At 42.0% G+C, this 13,401-nt stretch overlaps 1 protein-coding gene across 1 annotated transcript; it reads right to left on the bottom strand.

Annotated features, from left to right (window-relative positions):
* Positions 1-1,961: 1,961 nt before the first annotated feature.
* On the bottom strand, positions 1,962-13,215 carry LOC104286729. Its single transcript, XM_009885354.1, has 19 exons — positions 13,110-13,215; positions 11,651-11,778; positions 10,829-10,972; positions 9,979-10,062; positions 9,246-9,413; positions 9,081-9,177; positions 8,767-8,990; positions 7,800-7,953; positions 7,517-7,725; positions 7,313-7,430; positions 6,940-7,145; positions 6,351-6,468; positions 5,467-5,636; positions 4,456-4,529; positions 4,251-4,378; positions 3,257-3,446; positions 2,696-2,837; positions 2,286-2,382; positions 1,962-1,981 (listed from the first exon to the last, which is right to left on the bottom strand). The coding sequence occupies exons 1-19, from the start codon at positions 13,213-13,215 to the stop codon at positions 1,962-1,964; spliced, it is 2,577 nt and encodes an 858-aa protein (XP_009883656.1).
* Positions 13,216-13,401: the final 186 nt, after the last annotated feature.

Raw genomic sequence — 13,401 nt, 5'->3', positions numbered from 1 at the left:
ACAGTCTTTTTTCAGTGGTGCCCAGTGATAGGACGAGGGGTAATGGGCATAAACTTGAACATAGGGAGTTCCATCTTAACATGAGAAGGAACTTCTTTACTGTGAGGGTAGTGAAGCACTGGAACAGGCTGCCCAGAGAGGTTGTGGAGTCTCCCACTCTGGAGACATTCAAAACCCGCCTGGATGCTGTCCTGTGCGACCTGTTGTAGTTGACCCTGCTCTGGCAGGGGGGTTGGACTAGATGATCTCCAGAGGTCCCTTCCAACCCTGACCATTCTGTGACTGCCACTCACCTATCTAGAGAAAACACTGCATAGCAGTTTTGTTTCTTGGGAAACAGTCAGAATGATGCAAGACATGTTCTGTTAGGTGCAAACCCCTGGCAGCAGACTGTAGGTGTCTGCTTTGATTTCTCAATAGATTGTGCCTGCACACTAAGGAATAGCTGGTACTTAATCCACTGAGTTAACGTAGGGGGGGGGAAAATAATAATAATTAAAAAAAAAAAATCACTAAGCACAAAGTCTCTGACCTGTCAAGTCTGCTGTCAGGCTTAGATATTCTGCATTCTCCTTTTATCCCCATGCTGACACATTTACATCTCATTCCTCTGCATCACAGCTCCATGGCTTTAGTCTTCACCTACCACAGGAATAACAAAGTAAGACTCCTTGAGCATAATAACCTCCTCTATTGGAAAAACAGATTTGATGCACAGCTAGGGAGTTGACGTGTCCCTCATCATGAAGTCCACATAGATTTTTCCAGGAATGACAGTAAAAGGCATCTGCTACAGATGTGCTTAGCAGGCAACTGGAAGACAGACAAGACTTACAAACATGAGCTTGTAATTATAGCACAAACTGTTTAGTGGGATCTCTGTACAGGTATTGTCACAACAGAGCTACAATCTTTTAGACACCATGCTTTTTCACAAAGTGCAAATCGATTCACAAAATAGTTTCCTGCTCAAGTTAAACCTCACAGAAATTCCCTGTAGTATAATTCTATTTATTATAAAGTTAAAAAGCAGCCACCCATTATTGTACCTTTAGCCCTAAGGGATAATTCATGCTCAGCAATAGCTTTCCTTAGAACAGGAAAATACAATATTGAATATGAACTGTTTTCTTATCACTGTTCAGATGCAAAGAAGAAACCAAGTTTTTCTCCCCGCCCCCCCCCCCCCCCCCAAAAAAAAAAAAAAAAAAGAGACAGGATAATCTGACAGGAGCTCCTAAGCATCATGCTCTCTAGTAAGGAAGAATCCTGAACACTTTGTGGATAGAGTCCATGTATTACTACCACAAATCTTCACTAAATGCTTTTTTTTCCTTTAGGCTGACAGCTTACCCAGCTAAGCAGTCACTGATGCTACCTGTGAGTGATCTCCCCTCAACTAGGGAGGGCAACTTGACATTGCAGAGCCACAACACTCCTGTGAGATCGACAGTTTACAGCTTTTCTGTTAATAACCTACTTGATCCTGTAGTGGCTAGCTCCCATCTTGCTTCAAAAAACCACTTTCTCTTACTGATGTTAAGCCCCCTGTAATCCTTTGTTCATACAGAAGCTTTAAAAAAGCCCAGAGTGATTTACAATTGACTTCACACCTGTTGCCACCTTCCTCCCCCTACCCCAAACCAGATGCTTCCAACTGCAAAGTGACTAGACACAAGTTTTGGACAAGTTAGCTGAGCAGACTAGGTCAGATGCAAATCATACAAAAGACTAAGAGTTCAACACTGTAGAGGAACACAAGAGAGAAACACAGTAATTTAACTTAAAGACAGGGATACATCCATACTGGTTAGCTGACCGTTTTCTCAGCAGACTCTGTCAATATATTTTCCCAGTAGACACTTTCAAGATGTCCTTACTTGTAAATGTGGGCAGACTGTGCTTGCTTAGGCCACCTAACTCCAGCTTCATAAAACTAAGCAGTTCTTGCTTAGTCTCTGTCAAAAGTCAGTGTATTCACCTACAGGGAGAAGGGACACAGAGAAGTCTGTTATGTTACAACAACAGTGTGCTGGGTATTTCAGTAGTGTAATTTAAGATTGACGCCAACCTCTGCTAGTTGTTCTCCTTCCTAACAAGCACTGCTCCAGATGACACCTCCCCGTGTGAATGTGGTTCTGCACTGCGGCCTAGTGAGACATTTCAGCTTTTAATTTTCTGTACAGCACATGCTAGGACAAGGAGTCTGACACAGCTCCTGAGAGCATATGCCATATTGCCAAGCAAAGACTCAGGAGCGACTTGAGAAGTTCCCATTTTCTTACCGAGTCTGTGTTTCCCAGGATCGCATCTCCTTGGACAAAGAAAGCCTGCAGGCTGTTGCGTAGTGCTGCAGATCACCACACTGCAGTGGAAATACAGCTACAAGACAACAACATTTATATTACGTGTCAGGGAGTCTTTGGTAAACATTGATACTGACCCCCAAATCAGTAAACTTTTAGTAAACAAGTGTTTGATAAACATTGGTACTGACCCGAAAGGAGATGAACTGAACACTGCCAACTGACTAGTCTTTATTTACTACTCTGATAGTGGTATGCCTTCAAGAAAGTGGCTAATAGCTCCAGGTAGCACCTAGCCAGCTAAGATCTTACACAGCGTTTGCCGCATGCACCACTTCAGGCTCACATATTGGGATTGCCAAGAGCACACAACCACAGAGATGTCTCACCTGCTCTTGTAACAGAGTTGTGCCTTGTACAAAAGTGAACATTCTCACTTCAAATCTCTTTAGGTGCTGAGGAAATTTTACTCTGGAGCTATAATTAACTTCGTGGAAGACTGTTCTGTAGGAGTCTTCGCTGTTTTCACACCTTTTTGGGAAAGTGAAAAACAGTGTATTTAATTTAAACCTTCATCGCTTCAACTAGATCTTTAAACAAGTAAAGGAGATGGACTACAGAGGTTCTTCCCTCTTTATGTTTTCCTCTGGCCATAGGGTGTGGATAGAGCCTCCTCCTTTGCATTTGGCCAGTCAGGGCTCCTTGTTCTTTCTTTCCAGCTGGAAGCTGTTAGCAAGGAGCACTTCTAGCCACCCCCATGACCTGCTGCCACCAGAAGGCATAGCCACTGTGGTGACACCAACATGTGCTCCACAGCCTTGCAACAATTGTGCAACCAGGACAAAACAATGCACCCAAGCTCATTTCTGTCCACTTTCCTTTTCCTCCCAGCTGAGGTAACGGGCCTTGTGCTGAACAGCTACCAAATACAGGAGGGAAGCCCCCCTTACCCATTTATAAGAATAGGCCACTGTGGAAGGCTGTCCTGGCTTTGGGTATTTGTAGCCCAACAGTCATCCAGGTTTAGTTGCAGTCTCACATCTTCAGGCTGGAGCAGTTCCACTTCAAAATACAGTGCCTCCCTCAAGTATTTTACCACAGGATATTCCGATTCCTGATAGGGGTCTGAATAGGATTTGTCTAGAAGAGAGTATTGACATTAGAGTTTCCTTTTTGCAGAGTGTGTATTCATGAACTCATGGTTTCACTTTTTCCATCACCATTTACTCTGGCACAGTAATGATAAAATCTGGCAGACCATAAGGATGTCAGCAAATGAGGATAGGATGGTAGAAAAATAAGAACTGGTAACAAAAGTGAAGATCTGAACTGTATTCCTTGGCTCTGAGGATGCAGAAGAGCCATTGCTCCTTCAGCAAAACTCAGAGTAAGATGTTCATTCAAAACAGTCTCTAGAAAGATACTACAAAAAATGATAAAAATGCATCAGGACCACTCCAGTCAGGGTGAGTGTTTGGTTCAAGGCTTCAGTTAGCCCCTTCTGCTGGTGTAGTTACCATCTTACAGCAGCATTGTATGTAGCTTCCTTCTCTGACACAGGTTACAGTTGTTTTGATCAGTGTTAGCACTTCTTAGCAACACTTAGAGAATGAATAGAGGAGAGAACTACTACCACTACACAGAACTTTTGGTATGCCTAGACCAAGCAAAAAAACCACACCTGTGCCCTTGATGACATAAGTGTCTGTCTGATCCACTACAAATACCTGACTATTTGTAGTGCATTCTGGAATGGAAACCTCTGTTGTTAGAGGCCTTAAAGATGTTTCCATTTCGTCCTTGGAGATATTTAAAAGTCATCTGGACATGGTCCCCGGCAACTTGCTCTAGATGGCCCTGCTTGAGGAGGGGGGTTAGACAAGATGACCTTCAGAGGTCCCTTCCCACCTCAACCATTCTGTGAAGTCTAAACATAAGCATTACCTTTGAAAATCTTCAGTGACAGAGCAAGAGAGCCAAACCCTGGCTTAATACTGGGTGGTGGGTTCTTCTTAGATTCATATTGGACATCAAGAGTCTGCTTGATTGCATATAAGCATGCAAATTTCAGTCTGAGGGAAGAAGTTTAACATTAGGTTTTAGAAACCAAAATGCCTTGGACAACCTTCTTCTAGGGAATGACACTTACTGGTATACTGGTGTATCATTGCCAGGTCTGAAATAGAGTACATCATTCTCGTATGTCATAGTTGTGCTATTGAACTGAAAGATACACATAATTACAAACAGGACAGTTATATTAGGGTTTACTTTGGTTTTGACACAATATACACATCCCTTCACTTGACTGGCAGGTTGTCCTGAGCATAGTATGCTTAGGAATGGCTAGAAATTACTGGCCAACAGCCCCGTACCTACTGAACTAAAGCTGACTACAGCTGACAGCTATGATATAAACAAGAAGAAACAGATTATTAGCTAACAATACCTTGAACACGATCTAACACCCTGGAAAGCAGGGTGTTAGAACTGGCACAGGCTGCCCAGAGAGACTGTGGAGTCTCCTGCTCTGGAGACATTCAAAACCTGCCAGGACGCTGTCCTGTGCAACTGCTGTAGGTGACCCTGCTCTGGTGGGGGGGGTTGGACTAGATCTCCAGAGGTCCCTTCCAACCCTGACCGTTCTGTTAAAGGAGTGTGCTGAGCCTAAGAGATCAGTTGTTTCTCCTGACAGAATCAGTGTCCTGCTTAAGATGCAACACTCACAGAAGTAATCTCCTTTTGTGGTGACCTGAATTTGAGCATGATCTGATCCTTTGTTATTTTGTCTGTCTTCCGTTTATGCAGTAGGCAGGTGGCAGGAACAGTACCATCTTGGGCCAGGTAGTCATTAGCAACACCTAACCAGCTTTTACATGTCATATGACTATACATCAATAGTGTAAACTAACATTCAAGTCCACTACTGAAAAATTCAGAGGTGTCAAACCGAAGGCTATTTTCAGAAAACACCTCTGGCCTTACCAAATAAGAACTACCACCCAACTATATTTAGTATCCTCATAAAAGGAAATTTAGATATACTACACAAATATCAGTTGTGACCTTCTTGCAGCTTCTGCTCAACTCTGAACCTCTGCCAGTTCTAGTAATAACCCTACCCTAATGCAGGGTAAGCTTCCCATGACTAAGCCCTTACCTTTCTATTTGTTCCACAAGTGTTCACATTGAACTTGAAGGTTGCAGTCTTCTCTGTCACTAAACTGGGTTTGCATTGTCTGTCCCTCAAGACAAGCAGGCTGGTGTCCAGGTCTGCAATTCCTACCGGTTTCACTGCAGTAATAACCACAGTGCCACTGGGCAGGCACTCTAAAGGAGAAAATACAGTTTTCCACAGAAATCAGTACTCAAGCTCCTTTATTATGTAGCCTAGCACAAGGGTCCTGCATGGATTTGCTAGCAAGCATTTTGGCAGCTCATGAGGATTAAGTTTTGAGCAAGACTCTCTTCAGTACTAACACTTGTTTTTCTTCAAGCTTGCTGCCTCTAGAGTGTGCACTACATGGGTGAAGTCTGATTTCACTCATCTTTTTCATCCCAGGAGGACTCACCTTTCCCAAAGGTATTTTTCTAGCCAAGATATTCAATATATTCAATCCACATAAGTAATTTTGGAATGACTGATTTATAAGCTGACCCTTCCTACCCACCCCCCCCCGCCAAAAAAAAAAAAAAACCACCACCTTAAAACCCAAAAAACCAAACCCAACGCAAAACAACTCAAACAAAAACCTCACCCACCCAAAACAGAAATCCTAAACACCCTTTAAGATCTTCATGCTTTTGGAGATGTGAGGGGAAATAGTTTCCTACCTCCTTTGCTCTCTGCTGTGCTAAATGTGATAGTCAATCCAGTCTTTAATTTGACTGGCTTTGTAGCGTATTATTTTATAGTAAATCTGACAGGCAGATGAGGTATTGCACAAGTATAAACCCTAGAAACATTTCAGGCTGCATAGGCTTGTGTGACTTAATGATGCAACTCAAAGAGCATTAATAGCTAATCCCCCAACATGTTATTACGTATTAGCTCTGAAGGTGGAAATCTGCAGGAAATTGAGAAGTCCCTCCTATTAGCCAAGGTGATGCCATCCTTCAAGGTTAAGTGGAGTGAAGCCTTTATTCCAGAGGTATGAAAACCCTGGAGATGACAATCACAGGTTAAAAAAAGAGAATAAAGACACACTGTTCAACTAAAGTACACAAAAACTAAGAGGTCAGGTTATCACAAGCCAAAGGTAATGATGTTTGATCAAAGTCAAATCCACAGGAGTTATTTTTTTGATCTAGAAGCCAACACGATGAGCTTTTTCAGTCACTTTGCAATAGAGTGCAATACAAACTCCATTGCATGTAAAATTGCCATTAAAGATAGCTCAGCCTTAAAGTGCTTGCAGAATGTTTGGGTTTTTTTTTTTCTTGACTACTTCAGTCAATAACCACCAAGAGAAACTGAAGTGTTCTTCCAAGTGTAGAAAATAGCCCTCCATTAATCCTTTGAAGCCTATCTCAAAGGTAAGTTTTACTTTATGACCTTCAAGGACATAGTCTATCTTGTTCATATCTCACAGCTAGAGCATGCCTTTTAATTGCTACTTGCTGGCATCCTTACCTCATAGTTCACATGGGAGGAAAGGAAAGGGACAGAGATTGCCAAGTGACTGCCATTGTCCCTCAGGCTGTAATTGTACTTCTGTGCAGCCTCTGGGGTCAGGTGCCAGTCTGAGATGAAAGGTAGCCAGTTTTGGTCCACATTCCCACGAGTGATAATGAGATGAAGGTTCCTCCCATCACAAAATCCTCTTGCGCTGGGTAGTACTGCAATACAGTGAAGAGTCAGCCAGCATGCTAGCTCTCAGAGTTTAATAGGGCTATTTAGGACTGACAGTATTCCTGGCTGAAGTAAGCCCAGTTAACAGCTGAGTTCATAGCCAGCTTAGTCACAGCCAGGTTGGTGCAGTTTTGCTCAAATTTCACTAGTTTACCTGCATCTTTAACAGTGGATACTGCTATGACTGGGACAGTGAAGGTCTCACTTCTTGGGTGGGTTATGAATGTAAGTGTGATGTTCAGGGTGTACGCTCTCATGTCCTCTCTCATGTACTAGGAAAATCATATTTAGAAATAAAAATCATCAAGTGATGTCCTCATTTCTACACCATAGTATGCAGCAGTGTCTTAGTACACACCTCTTTTTTAATGCTTGTTGCATCAAATGGGACTTGCATTACATAAGCTTTGCTTCCATTAGCATGTCTAATCTCATATATTAGACATCCATGCTGAACAGCCTCAGGTACGGCAACAGTTACCCCCTCAATGGTTAAATTCACAAGCTCCACATCTGGAAGGAATGTTCCCACTGTCACATTCATTAGCCTCGCACTCAGATTTGAGTCTGAAAAGACGACAATAACATTAAGCTCTTATCAGTACCAAAACCTTCAGTATATTCCTTATTAGGCTACTTACTGTTGGTAATAGCAAGTTCTACTTGTTGAAATGGTGTTTCTATTTCCTTGATGATAGTATGTTTGGTTAGTCCCCATTTGTTATCCTCCCACTGATGTTCCAAGAACAGGTTGATGGTATATTTTGCCCCATGCTGTCCATCGCTCACAGAAGTCTAGAATTTCAGTATAACATGATTTTACATTAAAAGTTGTATCATAGCATCTCAAGGTCCAGCTAGAGCTACAGCTCCAAACAATTGTCCTTCTCAGCTCTGTGGCCCTGCTTCTATACTGGGAAAAAAAAAATCTGCAAAAACACACTACTTGTGAGGAACAAGGAACTATTAAGTGGCACTTGCTGTATCACTATTATAGGCTCTATTTTTGCTTAAGAGTTCAGAGTATCTCAGATTACTTCCTTTTGAAAATTGTCCCTTATTCCCATGTTTCAAAGCAGCAGGGGACTACTTGACCAGTGAAAAGGCTCCTCCTGCAACTTCCTTTGGAGTTCCGTTGTTACGTTTCCCCAGGATTCAGTTCACTCCAAGGAACCAGGTTTAGACATATAGTTTCAGTTGATCCCTATATCCTATGGTCTGGTGGACAATTGGGTTGTTCCCATTCTGTTAAATGGTCTGTGTAAGATACAGCAGAACCCACGCATGTTTTACAGTCCAGTTTGGACTGTCCCCAAGGAGTATGTTGTCAGGACTAAAAGGCAAAATCTCTGCATTAGCCTGATGAAGGAGACAAATCAATAGTTCTGTATAGGATTCTGTCCATCTGTGCTTGTAAGAAAAGAAATTCTTCACAAAGTGGTGCTGACAAGAGCTCTCTGGTCAAGGCTTTGGGGATTTTTAATATATTGTTTCTTCCCCTTCACCCCCATCCTTCATTTGGAAGGAACACAAAGAATGATTCCTCTCCAGGGAAAGAAAAAAAAACACACCAGAAAGTCTCTTGCCTAAGAGACATAAGTCACTAACCTTGTAATAGCCACCTTCTGCACCTATTGGTATCTTCATTGTAATTGCATTTAAGTCATTTGATAACACATATTTCCTGGAAGCCATTTCTTTGGCAGAGAGTTTCTGCAGATCCACACCAGCTTCAACAAGCACATCCTTAAAGCCAGTTGCTCCAGCAGAAAGCAGTTGAATGTATTTTGGAACAGTCCAGGTGACTGTTTCGTTAGCATAGTCCACACCATCTTTGGGATAAGATATGAAAGCTGTCAGCTCATTACTTTAAGTCAGTCCCTGTACATTTAAGCAATGGAGTAATGTACCACATTTCTCACCTACAGGACACGCCACAGAAGTATCCACCATCAGGATCATCCATCGCTGCTTGTAAAATATACTTGATCTTACTGCAGAAAAGGTGATCCCTTGATCCTGTAGGAAGAGATCGAGTTAGACCTACACACCCCAGCAGCTTGCTGGGCCAGAATGAGCACACCAACCTCTATCAGCTGAATTTGCTCAGCATTGTATGGTATTCGCAGCAGAACCCTGGTGTCTGTTGTGTTGAGTCCATAGCCTGCACTCCAAGCATCACTCACAAGAAAAGCCTTTTTTTCTTCTGGTTGATGAAACACGATTTGCCATATTGAAGCTTCTGCTGCTTTTGCCTACCCAGAGAAATTCATTAACATTTCAAACATTCTGTTCAAAGTAACTTATTTACTACATTGAATAATTTATTGTATTGACCTGCCCAGCAGTTTTGTTGCCTTATTCTAAATACCGCTAGTGTGATACTGCTCCAGTCTTCCCCTACTCAGTCTCTTACATACAGAAAACTTTCCATATTAAGAGCATCGGAGATTAACTGCACTGCTGCATTGCAAATACAGGGTCCAAGAAGCAAAAAACCCACACCTATCCACAGTTCAATCCTGGGCCATGAGGTTCTGAAGACAGTTTTTGTTGCACAGTCTCTTGCCTGAGGAAGACTCGATTTCTAGGTTTTTTTGAGAAATCAGTTTCCATTTCTTCCTTGGAGACATGGCCTGCAGCTGTCTATATTTCTAACGTACAAAGTCTGTACCAAGTGGTTTTAGCATAAAGAAGTTCTGCCCTTCCTACTTAAGCACTTTTTGAAACGACATTTTATGCTGTGCAGACATAGAACAGAAGCATGTTGGGCCAGAAGCAGCGCTAGCTTTTAACTAGGAAGAAAACCTGTAGTTTTACCTCTGGAAAGGTAGGAGTCCAGTCCTCAGGCTCATCTTGAATGAAGTCTTTTACAGCCTGTGGAACCTCCTTCCTGACAGAAACCTGAAGGGAAAAAGCCTCTGTAAGCAAGGTGTTTGCTGGTGGCACTTATTTGCTTGTCTCCAACACCCTAGAAGTTTGTTTGTGGTTTTTTGTTTGTTTTTTTTTCCTTCAATACTTTCATAGAATGGTTAGGGTTGGAAAGGACTTTAAAGGTCATCTAGTTCCAGCCCCTCTGCCATGGGCAGGGACACCTCCTCCCTCTGTACCAGGTTTCTCAAAGCCCCATCCAGCCTGGCCTTTCAGAACAGTATAGGATTGAGAAAGGAGACTAGTGTTTCCTAAAGGGAGGTTCCCACCCCCTTCAAGTGGGGGGGAAAAACCCTCCAATGCAAGTGTCATCATGCATGGTGCATTATCTATAGTCCACTTGATTTCAGATTCATTTTATTTTTAGCATATCTTCCTGTTTCTACTTCCAGTTACCCAGCAAATTCAGGAAGTATACATTTCTGTTATTATCTCAAATAAGATTCATTGAGGCAACATTCAGTTATTTCAATCTATTAGCTCAACCTTTTGAATACTGTTTCACAGCTTTGTTGGCTATTCGTGCTGGCTAGTAGGCTCTGCAAGCATAGTACAAATGTATCGCTACACTCCAGATGCACTCTGTGCATTCACTAGTGAGCTGTTCATGGTGGGGCACTCAAAGTCTGTTTCCAATACACATTCCTAGCATCCAAAAAACTCCCAAAGAAAGCACCTTTAAGTATTTATCTTCTTACCTTATTTTAACTGCCTTCCCATTTGTACCTCCAGTACTTACCTCCATGTAGTTGCTCTCACATACTAACTCTCTTGGACTCCATGGGCCATAATGGCAGCTTGCACTTTTCAGAAGAGTTGCAGCATTTTTCATATCAGGAGTATGCGATGCTTTGATCTGTATAGTTACCGTGAACACATCTTTCTGCACGGACACAGGGAATGCTTGCTTGTTAGCCCAATTTTTCCTAGTTAGACACCACCTACCCTTATGAATTAAGAGAACCTTACAAAACCCACTCACCAGCCCCTGCACAGAACAACTCCATACTGAAGCATTATTGTTTTCTACCTAGTTAACTACATAGGCTACATACCTGTAGCACATATCAACATAAACACTTTGAGGGGAACCTTCAACCTTTCACATAGCCCTAGAGCTGGACAAAAAAAAATGCTCCCAAAACTATAGCTGATCTTGTGTTTTATGACATAGTAGCAGTGAGCAAGCAACACAAGCAGCCAAAAAGCTTTTGAGCTTTTATCCATATGTGTCTCAGACACTAAATACCAGAGCAGAGTGCAACACAGCTGCCAGACAGAGTTCCCTATTCTTATCCAAAAGAAACCAGTTACCCTTCAAGGGCATACATGCGATATGCTTCTTCATGTGCTCATCTGTGCTTTGCACTTTGCTGTAGGACATTCAAATAGCGAGTCAATGTTATGTTCTGGATGCATTCAAGGAGGATTAAATAACTTTTTGATAATAGGTGTTCACGACATTATGACACCTCTGTTAATACCTATCAATAATTGATAATCTTTTGCATAAAGGTCATATACAATAGCACTGTAGTCAAAATGACTATAACAGACTTACCTCTAAGCGAGAATGGCAGCTTAGTGCAGAAGCACGAAACTCGATGTTACTCCAATTGCTGTAAGTTACTGTATAGCCACACTGTGATGCCATGGCCTCATCTAGCTCCCAGGCTATGCCAGATTGATCTATGGGCAATTAGTGGAGAGCAGTATTAATGAGTATAACTCCTGCTCTGCAAAGTCCCTGAGCAACCTGCCCTTGCCCCAGGGTTCAGCTGACCCTGCTCCAATACAGCCCAGCTGCGTGCCCAGACATAAGAGAATTGCAAAGTAGTGAAAAAGAGCTGTAACAAAGTCTATAGAAAGTAAGAAAGGTAAAATTACGGACTTGGACAGGGAACATTAACAGCTCAGGCACCAAAGATGAAAAAAAATATTTCCACCATGTAAAGATATTAAGTCCTGAAGGGGCAAAACCCCAGTAAGTGCAAAACAGTCAGTTAGGTCATCAGTGTCAAAGCTGTCAGGATTGACAGATGATGACAAGATAGCAACATCAGGAGTCCAATCTGCAGCTGGCCCATGTTTCTCTCTGATGCCCGCCTGGCCAGCGTGTCTTCAAGGGTCTAACAAGGATGACAAACACTTGAAAGCTTAGCTTGGATTTTTATAGGCTACAAAACTGCCTTTGTGGTTTTTTTTTTTCCTTAAAAAATAAATCTCTTCAAAAAATAATTGCTTTACACTTTCAAACTGTGCACATCCCAACTGCAGGGTGCCTTTACGTACGGATGAAAAAGCCCAAACAATGAAAACACATTAAGTAGGTTTTTACACAAGTTTAACATTCTAGACCAACAGATGTTATGGACTATATCTAGTTAGACAGCTAACTAGCATGGAGAACTAGTTCAAGGATGAGTTTACATTTTATGCATATAATCTTACACCTGTTGATGTTTACAGCCCCAAAGTTGTATCTTTCCTTCCAGGGCACTCTCTGGTGTTTTTCATTCAAATGCACCACTTGTTGATTACTGAGCCCATACCCAGAGGGCCCAGCTAATTTTTCTTAACTTCATTAAGAATTTATATGTCTCCACCAGGTCCCCTAGCTGTAAGCAAAGAAAGTGGAGAGCCACAACTGCTAAATCAGCAACGTAGTGCCAGCTTCAGCTAGTGAATTTTCAGAATAGTATGTGCTGTTACTGGGGAACATTTTCACCAGGAGGAAAAATCCACCAGCATTAACATACCTAGAAACTACCATGTGCATTTTAATTTGAGTCCAAAGTCAGCCATGATTACACTTGATATTGCAACGTTACTACTCTGGAAAGCTATAGGAGAGATTATACAGAAATAAAGGTGGCATTTGGCTGTTTCTCAGTGATGTGCAACCTACTAAGCTCTGATCTTCGCATAATCCAGGGAATTCTCGTATAGGAGGACCTCAGAGAATTGTAAACATTTCATCATGTGCAATTTCCTCTCCAAGTTCTTCTATATCAACTTACCAACAATAGCAAAAGATAAGTATTTGTCCTCAAAGTATTCTGCACTCAGTGTTATACGCAAAAGCTTCCCCAAGCACTCTGAACTCACGGGTCCTGTGTTGAACATATTGAAAGGCTAGTAAGTAGGGGATTAAAGGTAACATACAGACAGAAATTTGTTCCTTCCCAAAACGCTTTACAAAGTCAGTGTTGCAACAGTCATATTCTAGCACATCTGGCCAGGAAGTGTTAGAGGTGTGGGGGCTTTTTTTTTTTTTTTTTTATAAGCCAGCAATAGTTCAAGAAGAAAGGC

This window comes from Charadrius vociferus, unplaced genomic scaffold (assembly GCF_000708025.1).
Source record: "Charadrius vociferus isolate BGI_N301 unplaced genomic scaffold, ASM70802v2 scaffold173, whole genome shotgun sequence".
Classification (NCBI taxonomy): domain Eukaryota; kingdom Metazoa; phylum Chordata; class Aves; order Charadriiformes; family Charadriidae; genus Charadrius; species Charadrius vociferus.
The sequence above is the reverse complement of the archived record's forward strand: the minus strand, read 5'-3'. Positions and strand labels throughout refer to the sequence as shown.

Excerpts from the sequence above, each read along its gene's own strand:
- LOC104286729 (XM_009885354.1), bottom strand. The coding sequence starts at position 13,215 with ATGTTCAACACAGGACCCGTGAGTTCAGAGTGCTTGGGGAAGCTTTTG. Across the intron at positions 11,779-13,109 it reads CTTATCTTTTGCTATTGTTG|ATCAATCTGGCATAGCCTGG; the intron begins GTAAGTTGATAT and ends AATTGCCCATAG. Across the intron at positions 10,973-11,650 it reads GCTGCCATTCTCGCTTAGAG|AAAGATGTGTTCACGGTAAC; the intron begins GTAAGTCTGTTA and ends GTGTCCGTGCAG.